At 51.1% G+C, this 15,497-nt stretch overlaps 1 protein-coding gene across 6 annotated transcripts in view; it reads right to left on the reverse strand.

Annotated features, from left to right (window-relative positions):
• tfeb (transcription factor EB) overlaps positions 1–15,497 on the reverse strand; it is a 250,656-nt gene that overhangs the window by 143,718 nt on the left and 91,441 nt on the right. For all 6 annotated transcript variants that reach the window (XM_078241980.1, XM_078241979.1, XM_078241978.1 and 3 more), the window contains one exon: positions 6,279–6,384. In XM_078241980.1, coding sequence (XP_078098106.1) covers positions 6,279–6,384 — 106 coding nt within the window. The remainder of the gene's footprint in view (positions 1–6,278; positions 6,385–15,497) is intronic.

Here is a 15,497-nt window from a genome sequence, read left to right on the forward strand (position 1 = left end):
CTGCACCCGCTCTGCACCCGCACTGCACCCGCTCTGCACCCGCACTGCGCCCGCTCTGCACCCGCACTGCACCCGCTCTGCACCCGCACTGCACCCGCACTGCACCCGCTCTGCACCCGCACTGCACCCGCTCTGCACCCGCACTGCACCCGCTCTGCACCCGCACTGCACCCGCACTGCACCCGCTCTGCACCCGCACTGCACCCGCTCTGCACCCGCACTGCACCCGCTCTGCACCCGCTCTGCACCCGCACTGCTCTGTGTGTGTGAGTGTGAGTGCGTGTGTGTGTGTGTGTGAGTGTGAGTCTGTGTGTGTGAGCGTGTGTGAGAGTGAGTGAGTGAGTCAGTGTGTGTGAGTCAGTGTGTGTGTGTGATTATGTGAGTGTGTATGTGAGAGTGCGTGTGTGTATGAGTGTATGTGTGTGTGCGTGTGTGATTATGTGAGTGTGTGTGTGTGAGCGTGTGTGTGTGTGTGTGAGAGAGTGTGTGTGAGTGTGTGTGTGGGTGTGTGTGAGCGTGTGTGTGGCTGTGTGTGTGTGAGAGAAAGTGGGTGTGTGTTGCTGTGTGTGTGTGCGAGTGTGTGTGCGAGTGTGTGTGCGAGTGTGTGTGCGAGTGTGTGGGTGAGTGTGTGTGTGTGAGTGTGTGTGAGTGTCTGTGTGAGTGTGTGTACGTGTGGGGGGGTGCAAGGGGGGGACGCTGGGTCACAGTAAGGCTGAAGGGAGATATGTTCTGCTTATCGCTGGAACAATCACAGGAGGACAGCTGGCCAATCCACAGGGTGGCACTGTTGCTCCATTTTCAGCTGGCAGAGAGGTGAAGGCAGCTGTCTGGGGGGGTCTCTGGTAAGAAGTCTCACAACACCAGGTTAAAGTCCAACAGGTTTATTTGGTAGCAAATACCATAAGCTTTCGGAGCAGAGCTCCTTCGTCAGATGGAGTGGTCTCTGTTCTCAAACAGGACACAGACACAGAAATCAAATTACAGAATACTGATTAGAATGCAAATCTCTACAGCCAGCCTCTGTGTCTGTGCCCTGTTTGAACCCACATTGTCTGTGCATTTAAGACCTGGCTGGCTGTAGAGATTTGCATTCTAATCAGTATTCTGTAATTTGATTTCTGTGTCTGTGCACTGTTTGAGAACAGAGACCACCCCATCTGATGAAGGAGCAGTGCTCCGAAAGCTTATGGTATTTGCTACCAAATAAACCTGTTGGACTTTAACCTGGTGTTGTTAAACTTCTTACCGTGTTCACCCCAGTCCAACGCCGGCATCTCCACATCATGACTACCATCGGGGTCTCTGGTGCCAGGAAGGAATCTCGAGGAATTCAGCCTATCGGGGGATAGAACTAACATTAGCTTTAGTAAAGGGGAAGGACACGGCCTACCTGAGGCACTAATAGTATCTCCCGAAAAATACTCTTCATGGTGTTCCCGCAGAGATCAGTGATGAAAGAGGCCGGAGTAATTCACTGAGAACAGGGTATTTAAGAGAAGGTTTACTGGAGATGTTCAAAATACTGAAGGGTTTGAACAGAGTTGGTGAAGAGAAGTTGTTGCCAGTGCGGGAGGCTGGGTAACCAGAGGACACAGAGATACGGCAATAAGCAGAGGAGCCAGGGGGCAGAGGAGAAGGATTTTGTTTACACAGCGAGTTGTGATCTGGAAGGCGCTGCCTGAGTGGACGCTGGCAGCAGATTCAATCAAAACTTTCAAAAGGGAATTGGACAAATAACTGAAGGGGAAAACTTTGCGGAACTATGGGGAAAGGGCGGGGGGAGTGGCACTAACGGGTCTATCAAAGAGCTCGCACAGACACAAAGAACTGAATGGCCTTTTAGTATTCATTCTGGGACGTGGTCATCACTGGCTGGCCAGCATTTATTGCCCATCTCTAATTACCCCTGAGGAGATGGTGGTGAGCTGCCAGTATCTGCTCATTGGTCACCCCCATGTTGATAGCGGGGGATTCAGGGGTGGTAATGCTATTCAATGTTATGGGGTGGTGCTTAGATTCTCTCTTGTTGGAGCTGGTCATTGCCTGGCATTTCTGTGATGTGAATGTTACTCGTCACTTGTTAGTCCAAGCCTGGATATTGTCCAGGTCCTGCTGCGTTTGAACATGGACTGCTTCAGTATCTGAGGAGTCGCGAATGGTGCTGAACATTGTGCAATCATCGGTGAACATCCCCACTTCTGACCTTATGACAGAGGGAAGGTCATTGATGAAGCAGCTGAAGATTGTTGGGTCGAGGACACTCCCCTGAGGGTCTCCCGCAGAGATGTCCTGGAGCTGAGATGATCGACCTCTAACCACCACAACCATCTTCCCATGTACCAGGTGTGACTCCAACCAGCGGAGAGTTTGCCCCCGATACCCATTGATTCCAGTTTTGCTAGGGCTCCTTGATGCCGTACTCGGTCAAATGCGGCCTTGATGTCAAGGGGCTGTCACTCTCACTCACCTCTGGAATTCAACTCTTTTGTCCATGTTTGAACCAAGGCTGTAATGAGGTCAGGAGCTGAGTGACCCTGGCGAAACCCAAACTGGACGTCACTGAGCAGGTTATTGCTGAGCAGGTGCTGCTTGATAGCGCTGTCGATGACCCCTTCCATCACTTTACTGATGATCGAGAGTAGACTGATTGGGCGGTAATTGGCCAGGTTGGATTTGTCCTGCTTTTTGTGTACAGGACATACCTGGGCAACTTTCCACATTGCTGGGTAGATGCCAGTGTTGTAACTGTACTGGAAGAGCTTGGCTAAGGGAGCGGCAAGTTCTGGAGCACAAGTCTTCAGTACTATTGCTGGAATGTTATCAGGGCCCATTGCCTTTGCAGCATCCAGTGCCTCCAACTGTTTCTTGATATCACGTGGAATTAATCAAATTAGCTGGAGACTGGCACCTAAGATGCTGGGGACCACTGGAGGAGGCCGAGATGGATCATCCACTCAGCACTTCTGGCTGAAGATTGCTGCGAATGCTCCTGCCTCATTTTTTACACTGATGTGCTGGGCTTCTCCATCATTGAGGATGGGGGTATTTATGAAGCCTCCTCTTGTTTAATTGTCCACCACCATTCACGATTGGATGTGGAAAGACTGCAGAGCTTAGGTCTGATCCGTTGATTGTGGAATCGCTTCGCTCTGCCTATTACTTGTTGTGTGGCATGCAAGTAGTCCTGTTTGGCATTTCACCATGTTGGCCCCTCATTTTTAAGTATGCCTGGTGCTGCTCCTGGCATGTCCTCCTGCACTCTCCATTGAACCAGGGTTGATCCCCTGGCTTGATGGTAATGGTTGAGTGGGGGATATGCCGGGCCATGAGGTTGCAGATTGTGCTGGAGTACAATTCCACTGCCGTTGATGGCCCGCAGCGTCTCATGGATGCCCAGTCTTGAGTTGCTAGATCTGTTCGAAGTCTGTCCCATTTAGTACGGTGATAGTGCCACACAATACGATGGAGGTTATTCTCAATGTGAGGGCGGGACTTTGTCTCCACAAGGACTGTGCGATGGTCACTCCTACCGATACTGTCATGGACAGATGCATCTGTGGCAGGCAGATTGGTGAGGATGAGGTTCAGTATGTTATTTCCTCTTGTTGTTTCCCTCACTACCTGCCGCTGTCTCAGTCGAGTAGCGGTGTCCTTTAGGACCCAGTCACCTCGGTCTGTTGTGTCTACCGTGTCACTCTTGGTGATGGACATTGAAATCCCCCACCCAGAGTACATTCTGTACCCTCACCACCCTCAGTGCTTCCTCCAAGTGATGTTCAAAATGGAGGAGTTCTGATTCATCAGCTGCGGAGGGATGGGATGTGATGTTCAGCAGGAGGTTTCCTTGCCCATGTTTGACCTGGACTATGTCAGGCTTGATTAGTCTATAAGACAGCTCTCCCACTTTTGGCACAAGCCCCCAGATGTTCGTAAGGAGGACTTTACAAGGTCAACAGGGCTGGGCTGGCCACTGCCTGGGTCAATGCCGGGCAGTCTGTCTAGTTTCATTCTGTGCTGTAACCTTCTATGATTTTATGATCTGGGGACTTGGAAATTCCGGTCCCACCACTTCCTGATGTCCAGTTCCCGGCAGCCTGGAGCGTGCCGTTCACCGCAGTCTGTCCGAAATTGAAAGCATCAGCAAAGGGTTGCAGGAATTGGGTTGATGACATTTGGAGACGGGCGGAGCTGGAACTGTTCCAATCGATGTTTCTGAGGCTTCAAATCCAGTAGAACACAAGAGAAAAATGAGGAAGTGAGGAGAGAGAGAGGGGGGAAGTCACAGAGAAGTTCTGCAACAAAAGGATGACAAAGCATTAGCCGCAATCACGAAGGAAGTGATCGGAGAGAGCGACTCAAACAGCCATTGAGGAATTTCTGTCAAAGGATGGGATTGAGGGACATGGTGAGAAGGTGGAAAGGTGGAATTGAAGGAGATGGAGATAAGGTTCGGGTTAAAAAGCTCAGGCTTTGGGAATTGAAGTGTTTAAAACAATGAAAGGAACAGACAGTGCACAGCATTTACTGTCCATTCCCAATTGCCCTCCAGAAGGTAGTGGTGAGCTGTCACCTTAAACACAACTGAGTGTCTCACTCGGCCGTTTCAGAGGATAGTATAAACTCAACCATCTTGCTGTGGATTTGGAGTTTCAGGTAGGCCAGACTGGATAAGGACGGCAGATTTCCCTCCCTAAAGGACATAAGGACGTTACGGAACCAGGTGGATTTTTACAACAATCGATAATGGTTTCATGGTCACCGTTGCTGAGTCTAGCTTTTTATTTTGTATTTAATTCTGGGGGCTGGGGCAGCAGGAGGGGCGCATCTTGCTGAGGCACAGATATTTGTTTGTTTGGTTCTTTCTTTGCTATTTTGTGTTGATCAGGGTATGAGTTGTTAGTACCAGGAATAACTCAGATTCACATCTCGGAGACCCAGTGACCCCTCAAACACTCCCAGGACAGGTACAGCATGGGATTAGATACAGAGTAAAGCTCACTCTACACTGTCCTCATCAAACACTCCCAGGACAGGTACAGCACAGGGTTAGATACAGAGTAAAGCTCCCTCTTCACTGTCCCCATCAAACACTCCCAGGACAGGTACAGCATGGGATTAGATACAGAGTAAAGCTCCCACTGCACTGTCCCCCATCAAACACTCCCAGGACAGGTACAGCACGGGGTTAGATACAGAGTAAAGCTCCCTCTACGCTGTCCCCATCAAACACTCCCAGGACAGGTACAGCACGGGGTTAGATACAGAGTAAAGCTCCCTCTACGCTGTCCCCATCAAACACTCCCAGGACAGGTACAGCACGGCGTTAGATACAGAGTAAAGCTCCCTCTTCACTGTCCCCATCAAACACTCCCAGGACAGATACAGCATGGGATTAGATACAGAGTAAAGCTCCCACTGCACTGTCCCCCATCAAACACTCCCAGGACAGGTACAGCATGGGATTAGATACAGAGTAAAGCTCCCACTGCACTGTCCCCCATCAAACACTCCCAGGACAGGTACAGCACGGGGTTAGATACAGAGTAAAGCTCCCTCTACGCTGTCCCCATCAAACACTCCCAGGACAGGTACAGCACGGGGTTAGATACAGAGTAAAGCTCCCTCTACGCTGTCCCCATCAAACACTCCCAGGACAGGTACAGCACGGCGTTAGATACAGAGTAAAGCTCCCTCTTCACTGTCCCCATCAAACACTCCCAGGACAGATACAGCATGGGATTAGATACAGAGTAAAGCTCCCACTGCACTGTCCCCCATCAAACACTCCCAGGACAGGTACAGCACGGGGTTAGATACAGAGTAAAGCTCCCACTGCACTGTCCCCCATCAAACACTCCCAGGACAGGTACAGCACGGGGTTAGATACAGAGTAAAGCTCCCTCTACGCTGTCCCCATCAAACACTCCCAGGACAGGTAAAGCACGGGGTTAGATACAGAGTAAAGCTCCCTCTACGCTGTCCCCATCAAACACTCCCAGGACAGGTACAGCACGGGGTTAGATACAGAGTAAAGCTCCCACTGCACTGTCCCCCATCAAACACTCCCAGGACAGGTACAGCACGGGGTTAGATACAGAGTAAAGCTCCCACTGCACTGTCCCCCATCAAACACTCCCAGGACAGGTACAGCACGGGGTTAGATACAGAGTAAAGCTCCCCCTACGCTGTCCCCATCAAACACTCCCAGGACAGGTACAGCATGGGGTGAGATACAGAGTAAAGCTCCCTCTACGCTGTGTTAATACAGTACAGTTTACCTGACATTTCCCTTTTAATGGCAATATTGGCAGGACATGAAGTGCTGGTGGGTGCTGGAATCCCATGGCCTGAATAAACTTCCAAATGACTCGTGGAAAGAGGCAACTGGAGGAAAGGAAATGGGAGAAAACATGTCAATAATCAGTCTGGAATGTTGGAATTTGAATAAAACCACACAATCCTATCCATGGTGGAGAGCAACTTACCGGCAGCCTCAGTGACCCAGCTTACCGTTCTTCACATCTTTGTCTGTAACTCAGTGTGAAACAGCCCATGAGAAGCAGCTTGAGATGTTTGATTACATTGGGGCACTATCTAAATAAAGTTTGTTGTTGTTGTGGCCACTATCAGGATTAAACAGCTCCACCCTTGCCCCCACTGGTCCTCTTCTCCAATGAGTGATGGGTGATGCCCATAAATGGTGACCTCAGTTTGCAGTTTTCAGAACATCAGTCAGATAAAGGGAGAGGAGGGAAATGTTCCACACTGGCCTCCAGACCTGCTTTAGCTCCTCCGGAAATAAGCAGCATTGGTGGCAGAAATAACTCCTCAGAGGCTGGTATCCCCTCACCAGATTCCCTTTAGTTACAAACCTATCTCCATTCCTAAGAGTGCTTCAGGTACACAGTCAGAATCTGGAGTGTTAGTAGACCTGACACTCCTCAATATATATATATGGCAGGCAATCATTACCTCAATCAGGGAGCTCATACTCCAAGAGCCCCACATCATCGGCCTCGTTGAGGTCATTACAGTTGCTTAGAATCTGACGAAAGTATTTATGTAATTTTGGAATAAGTCAGATCAAAAATCAGATCATTAAAGATACAAAGGTCTGAGGTCACAGACCAACCAACTCAAGAACAGCTTCTTCCCTGCTGCCATTAGACTTTTGAGTGGACCTACCACGTATTAAGTTGATCTTTCTCTTCACCCTAGCTATGACACTACATTCTGCACTCTCTCCTTTCCTTCTCTATGAATGGTATGTTTTGTCTGTGTAGTGCGCAAGAAACACTGTGTGTTAATACATGTGACAATAATAAATCAAATCAAATCAAATCAGGTGAAGGAAATCCTGGCCCATTGTGTGAATATCAGCTGTGACTCAGTGGGTTGCACTCGCACCTCAGAGTCAGAGGTTGTGGGTTAAAGTCCCACTCCAGAGACCTGAGCACCTCATGCAGACTGATACTCTGAGCGCAGCACTGAGAGAGTGCTGCACTGTTGAAGGCACTGAATTAAATGAGATGTTAAATGAAGCGCCATGCCCTTTGGGGTGGATTTGGAAGTCCCCATCGTTCTATTTGAAGAGCAGGGAAGTTCTCCCCAGCGTCCCAGCCAATATTAATCATTGAACCAACATTGATAACACGGATTATCTGGTCTTTATCACATTGCTGCTGTTTTGTGAGTTTTCTTGCTCCCAAAACAACTGAACCCCAAGAGATCATAGTCACTCCAAGATAATCTCGGTTATGTCTGAACGGACATTTCCACGATCCTACCCCTGTCACTCTGGGAATTTCCTCCCTTCCCTCAGCCTCCTCTTGCTCCATCAGGAAAAAAATAAAATCAAGAAATATACACTGGACAAGAGACAGGAAACAGTTCTCTGATCATCCGTGTAAATGGGAGGTCACAAGCTATCAGGGGTCACTGAACAGGTTTGGGCTTCTGCTGTCTCGAAAAGAAAAGGCCGAGATGTGACACAATGAAGGTCTTTAAAATTATGAAGGGCTAATGTCGGCCAGCCACAATTATCAGATAGTCACTAACAAATCCAAATGAGAATTCAGGAGAAATGTCAGCCAGAGCGTGGGGAGAATATGGAACTCAGTGTCAAAGGGGGTATTGAGCTGAAGCACCAACATGTTTAAGGGGACGCTGGATAAACACGAGGGAAGGAGGAATGGAAGGATCTGCTGATCGGGCTGGAAGGAGGCTTGTGTGGAGCATAAACGTCAGCTTAGACCAGTCAATGAATGGCCTCTTTCCTTGCTCAATGGAAGCTCAAGGTTTCTTCATCAGCCTCGTCTCTGCTGTTTGATCAGTTCCTGCGTTTTCCTCTCCCTGTAGGTTCTCACTCTCTGAATCAGCCTGGCAGCAGAACCCAACAAAGCACAACTCAATGATGCCAAAGCGTCAGCCTTCAGTGAGGTGGATACAGGTACAGGCGCAGGGTACAGGTGAAGGGTACAGGTGCAGGGAATAGGGTACAGGCACAGGGTACAGGCGCAGGGTACAGCTGCAGGGTACAGGCGCAGGGTCCAGGCGCAGGGTGCAGGGTATAGGCGCAGGGTACAGGTGCAGGGTACTGGTGCAAGGTACAGGTGCAAGGTACAGGCACAAGGTACAGGCGCAGGGTACAGCTGCAGGGTACAGGCGCAGGGTACAGGTGAGCCCATTCCTTTCACAGATCACAGTGGTGTGAGAGAACCTCCACTCCGGGTCTCACTAACAAGCCACACCCCATAAAACTCTCACCTATTCTACAGAACAAAAACTGCCCATTCACCAAACTGGGCAGCTTCACACCAGGTACAAAATGATGTACACAGTCCTGTTAACAGCAAACTGTTGCCGTGAATCAGCAAACACTCCCGCAATGTTCATTCACTTCATTTGCCCCGCTTACAGTGAGTTCAACTTCAAATCCAACCGTGCTCACTGCTCCTGTCTGACCTTCCTGCACGGTTAAATCAGTATCTATTATCCCATTGGAACATAGGGGCAGGAGAAGGTCATTCTTCCTCCTGAGCCTGCTCCACCATTCCGTTAGATCACGCTGACCTGTACCTCAACTCCAGTCTATTTGCCTCAGTTCCATAATCCCTCACACTTTAGCCAGTTTGGCAACTTCCAAAGTAAATGCAACCGACCCTTATAGTTTTAATCCTGGGATTCATTCTGGGGAATCTACCCCCTCAACAGCAATACTTCCTTCCTAAGGTGGGATGTCCAAAAGTAAAATTAACCCATGAGATGAGGGATGACCAGAACATCATATCACTGAAGCATCACTTTCTCCCTGTGTGTTTGGTAAGGAGTAGCAAACAGTTCTGTGGAAACTGTGCCCTCAGGACTGTAACAAACTAGAAAAGCTGTAACGTTCCAATGCTGGCCTGTAATCATAGAATCCCAGTGAGAAGTTTCACAACACCAGGTTAAAGTCCAACAGGTTTATTTGGTAGCACGAGCTTTCGGAGTGCCGCTCCTTCTTCAGGTGAGTGAAGAGTTGTGTTCACAAACAGGGCATATACAGACACAGACTCAATTTACAAGATAATGAAATTGCAAATTGAGTCTTGTAAATTGAGTTTGTGTCTATATATGCCCTGTTTGTGAGCACAACTCTTCACTCACCTGAAGAAGGGGCAGCGCTCTGAAAGCTCGTGCTACCAAATGAACCTGTTGGACTTTAACCTGGTGTTGTGAGAATTCTTACTGTGCTTACCCCAGTCCAACGCCGGCAACTCCACATCATCATAGTATCCCTACAGTGCAGAATGAGGCCATTCAGCCCATTGAGTCTGCACCAACATTCTGACAGAGCATCTTACCCAGGCCCTCTCCCCCACTCTATCCCTGTAACCCCACACATTAACCATGGCCAATCCACCAAACCTGCATATCTTTAGACAGTAAGGGGCAATTTAGCATGGCCCCTAACCTGCAATCTTTGGGATGTGGGAGGAAACCGGAGCACCCGGAGGAAACCCACGCAGACACGGGGAGGACATGCAGACTCCACACAGTGACCCAAGCTGGGAATTGAACCCGGGTCCCTGGCGCTGTGAGACAGCAGTGCTCACCACTGTGCCACCGTGCCACTCCCTATGTGAGAATTTCCAATCCCATGATTCCCAAACCGTTTGTTCTCAAACTGCCCTGGGGCTACAGTGGGATCTGGCACAGCCGGAATGCCTCCCATGGTTAAACAACACATTAACACTGGCTCACCAAGTTCGCCTGGAGAATGGCCCCTCAGTCTATCTGGAGAGGGGTCGGTGATCCTTCCCATGACTTTCACACGGATTCACCACCTTCAGGGTAGAAGGAAAAAAATCTGACTTAAAGCCAGATCCAACTGGCTCCTGGACTCCAGGTCAATGAATCCTGACACAGCTTCTTTACACCGGCCGGGTCAGTGATCCAGAAAATGTCCCATCAGCTACTTTTCTACAAAAAACACAGTTCTCCAAGGTGAGCTCGATCACACTGTATCTGACCCAGATAAACTATCTGATAAAGTGAATCAAAACGCTCAGTGTCTGCAAACCCAGGTAACACCGTTCAAAACCGCCAGCTAACCTGATGGATCACTGGGATGTTGTTCCTTTTTGCTACCTCTCTTTCCATCAGTCTCTCTCCACCTCCATTTCTGGTCCTCTCTCTCTGCATTTCTATTTCTCGCCACTTTTTAAGTTTTAAGTTTATTTATGAGTGTCACAAGTAGGTTCACATTAACACTGCAATGAAGTTACTGTGAAAATCCTCTAGTCGCCACACTCCGGCGCCTGTTCGGGTTCACTGAGAGAGAATTTAGCACGGCCAATGCATCTAACCAGTGTGTCTTTGGACTGTGGGAGGAAACCGGAGCACCCGGAGGAAACCCACGCAGACACGGGGAGAATGTGCAAACTCCGCACAGACAGTGACCCGAGCCGGGAATCGAACCCGGGTCCCTGGCGCTGTGAGGCAGCAGTGCCAATCACTGTGCCACCGTGCCGCCCCGGGTCCCTGGCGCTGTGAGGCAGCAGTGCCAATCACTGTGCCACCGTGCCGCCCCGGGTCCCTGGCGCTGTGAGGCAGCAGTGCTAACCGCTGTGCCACCGTGCCGCCCCGGGTCCCTGGCGCTGTGAGGCAGCAGTGCCAATCACTGTGCCACCGTGCCGCCCCGGGTCCCTGGCGCTGTGAGGCAGCAGTGCTAACCGCTGTGCCACCGTGCCGCCCCGGGTCCCTGGCGCTGTGAGGCAGCAGTGCTAACCGCTGTGCCACCGTGCCGCCCCGGGTCCCTGGCGCTGTGAGGCAGCAGTGCCAATCACTGTGCCACCGTGCCGCCCCGGGTCCCTGGCGCTGTGAGGCAGCAGTGCCAATCACTGTGCCACCGTGCCGCCCCGGGTCCCTGGCGCTGTGAGGCAGCAGTGCCAACCACTGTGCCACCGTGCCGCCCCGGGTCCCTGGCGCTGTGAGGCAGCAGTGCCAACCGCTGTGCCACACTTTCATCTCTATCTGGATCAATTTCATTGATCTCTCTCCTCCCTGCCTCTGGATCTCTATCTCTCCATTTCGACTTTCCTCTCATTTTATCTCCAATAGTCTGTCTCTCTTTACATCATTCACATTTTCCTCTCCATGAATGTCTCTCTCTATCTCTCCAGCTCTTCCTGTTGCTCCTTCAGCCTCTCTATTTCTTCTAGGCTCCTCCATCAGCCTCTCTCCGGATCCATCTCCCTCTCTCTAACTATCTCTTGGTCTCTCTTTCTCTGTCTCTCTGCCTCATTTCCATGCCGCTTTATCTGTCTCATTTTCTCATATTTAGCTACATTTATTTTTATTTACTATCACGTTTGTAATGTAACAAATGTAGCAGCCTTTTTGTGCACAGTAAGATCCCACAAACAGCAATACTGGCCAGAATACCGGGGAAGGATTTTAAATTCTGTCCTTCTTTAACATAATGCCATGGGATATTTCATATCCTCTTGAGAGGCTGAATGGGGACTTGGTTCCAAATACAAGTTGCGATTATTATTTCACCCAAAGGAAACAACAGTGCTGAGTATCAGTACTGACCCTCTGACAGTGCAGCACTCCCTCAGTACTGACCCTCTGACAGTGCAACACTCCCTCGATACTGACCCTCTGACAGTGCAGCACTCCCTCAGCACTGACCCTCTGACTGTGCGGCACTCCCTCAGTACTGACCCTCTGACAGTGCGGCACTCCCTCAGCACTGACCCTCTGACAGTGCGGCACTCCCTCAGTGCTGACCCTCTGACAGTGCAGCATTCCCTCGATACTGACCCTCTGACAGTGCGGCACTCCCTCAGCACTGACCCTCTGACAGTGCGGCACTCCCTCAGTGCTGACCCTCTGACAGTGCGGCACTCCCTCAGCACTGACCCTCTGACAGTGCGGCACTCCCTCAGCACTGACCCTCTGACAGTGCAGCATTCCCTCAGCACTGACCCTCTGACAGTGCAGCATTCCCTCAGCACTGACCCTCTGACAGTGCAGCATTCCCTCAGCACTGACCCTCTGACAGTGCAGCACTCCCTCAGTACTGACCCTCTGACAGTGCAGCATTCCCTCAGCACTGACCCTCTGACAGTGCAGCATTCCCTCAGTGCTGATACTCTGACAGTGCAGCACTCCCTCAGCACTGACCCTCTGACAGTGCGGCACTCCCTCAGCACTGACCCTCTGACAGTGCGGCACTCCCTCAGCACTGACCCTCTGACAGTGCGGCACTCCCTCAGTACTGACCCTCTGACAGTGCAGCACTCCCTCAGTGCTGATACTCTGACAGTGCAGCACTCCCTCAGGACTGACCCTCTGACAGTGCGGCACTCCCTCAGTACTGACCCTCTGACAGTGCAACACTCCCTCGATACTGACCCTCTGACAGTGCAGCACTCCCTCAGCACTGACCCTCTGACAGTGCAGCACTCCCTCAGTACTGACCCTCTGACAGTGCGGCACTCCCTCAGCACTGACCCTCTGACAGTGCGGCACTCCCTCAGTGCTGACCCTCTGACAGTGCAGCATTCCCTCGATACTGACCCTCTGACAGTGCGGCACTCCCTCAGTGCTGACCCTCTGACAGTGCGGCACTCCCTCAGCACTGACCCTCTGACAGTGCGGCACTCCCTCAGTGCTGACCCTCTGACAGTGCAGCATTCCCTCGATACTGACCCTCTGACAGTGCGGCGCTCCCTCAGCACTGACCCTCTGACAGTGCGGCACTCCCTCAGTGCTGACCCTCTGACAGTGCAGCATTCCCTCGATACTGACCCTCTGACAGTGCAGCATTCCCTCAGCACTGACCCTCTGACAGTGCAGCATTCCCTCAGTGCTGATACTCTGACAGTGCAGCACTCCCTCAGCACTGACCCTCTGACAGTGCGGCACTCCCTCAGCACTGACCCTCTGACAGTGCGGCACTCCCTCAGTACTGACCCTCTGACAGTGCAGCACTCCCTCAGTGCTGATACTCTGACAGTGCGGCACTCCCTCAGTACTGACCCTCTGACAGTGCAGCACTCCCTCAGCACTGACCCTCTGACAGTGCAGCACTCCCTCGGTACTGACCCTCTGACAGTGCGGCGCTCCCTCACTACTGACCCTCTGACAGTGCAGCACTATCTCAGTACTGACCCTCTGACAGTGCGACACTCCTTCAGTACTGATCCTCTGACAGTGCAGCATTCCCTCAGTACTGACCCTCTGACAGTGCGGCACTCCCTCAGTACTGACCCTCTGACAGTGCGGCACTCCCTCAGTATTGACCCTCTGACAGTGCAGCACTGCCTCAGTACTGACCCTCTGACAGTACAGCACTCCCTCAGCACTGACCGTCTGAAAGTGCAGCACTCCCTCAGTACTGACCCTCTGACAGTGCGGCGCTCCCTCACTACTGACCCTCTGACAGTGTGGCACTCCCTCAGCACTGACCCTCTGACAGTGCAGCACTCCCTCAGCACTGACCCTCTGACAGTGCAGCACTGCCTCAGTACTGACCCTCTGACAGTGCAACACTCCTTCAGTACTGACCCTCTGACAGTGCAGCACTCCCTCAGTACTGACCCTCTGACAGTGCAGCACTCCCTCAATGCTGATCCTCTGACAGTGCAGCACTCCCTCAGTACTGACCCTCTGACAGTGCGGCACTCCCTCAGTACTGACCCTCTGACAGTGCGGCACTCCCTCAGTACTGACCCTCTGACAGTGCGGCACTCCCTCAGTACTGACCCTCTGACAGTGGAGCACTACCTCAGTACTGACCCTCTGACAGTGCGGCACTCCCTCAGTACTGACCCTCTGACAGTGCGGCACTCCCTCAGTACTGACCCTCTGACAGTGCGGCACTCCCTCAGTGCTGACCCTCTGGCAGTGCGGCACTCCCTCAGTACTAACCCTCTGACAGTGCGGCACTCCCTCAGTGCTGACCCTCTGACAGTGGAGCACTACCTCAGTACTGACCCTCTCAATATTGGCAGTGAGGAGTGACAGCCTGGATTATGTGTCAGTCTCGGAGTGGAACTTGAACCCACACTTTCTGACTCAGCGAAGAGTGCGCTGTTCATCGAGTCACCATTGACCCCTCGATATATAGATAAAGATATGAAGAGACAAGAAAGGAGATAGATTCTGCGTAAGCTTACTGTGAGGCCTGCTATAAACTGTGACCTAATCATTTACATTACCAAAGCTGGACCGTGGTGATAAAGATTTCACTCAGTCGTGGGTCACAAGAGTGCAGTGTAACTCCGTTACACAACTGAAGGCATTGCATGTAGGTAGCAAACACCAGGGTGTCTCACACCACTTCAACTCCAATCTGCCCCCTCTACAGCTGCAAACAGCATGCACCAAATTTCAGAAACATCACTGCTTCAAACTTCTCAAAGAAACGGTGCGTTCGCTATCTCTTCACTGATGTCAGACGGTTTAATCTGATATTGCAACAGCACTGTAAACTGTTCCGCCCAGACAGCAACGGTGAGCCAAGACAATTTTATTATCTGCAGATAGAAGCACACAGAGAAATGGTCAGAGACAAAGAGAGAGAGAAAAATGGGGAAAGAGAGAGAGTGGGGCAAAGAGAGAGAGAGTGGAGGATAGAGAGAGAATGGGGGAAAGGAAGAGAGTGGAGGAAAGAGAGAGAATGGGGGAAAGGAAGAGAGTGGGGGAAAGAGAGAGAATGGGGAAGAGACAAAGAGAAATAAGGAAAGAGATATTAACAAATATAGAAAGACAGAGAAAGCCATAAACATGAAACAGATAGTTCAGGAAGAGTGAGAGAAAGAGAGGACTACTGAGAAACAAGAACAAAAAAAGGAAAAGTTGTCGAAAGGCAGGCAAAGAGTGAGAGAGAGATAGAATGGAGGAAAGAGAGAGAATGGGGAAAGAGAGAGAGAGAGAATGGGGGAAAGAGAGAGAGAGAATGGGGGGAGAGAGAGAATGGGAAAAGGACAGAGGAGAATGGGGAA

The sequence above is a fragment of the Mustelus asterias genome, chromosome 25, assembly GCF_964213995.1.
Source record: "Mustelus asterias chromosome 25, sMusAst1.hap1.1, whole genome shotgun sequence".
NCBI classification, from domain to species: Eukaryota; Metazoa; Chordata; class Chondrichthyes; order Carcharhiniformes; family Triakidae; genus Mustelus; species Mustelus asterias.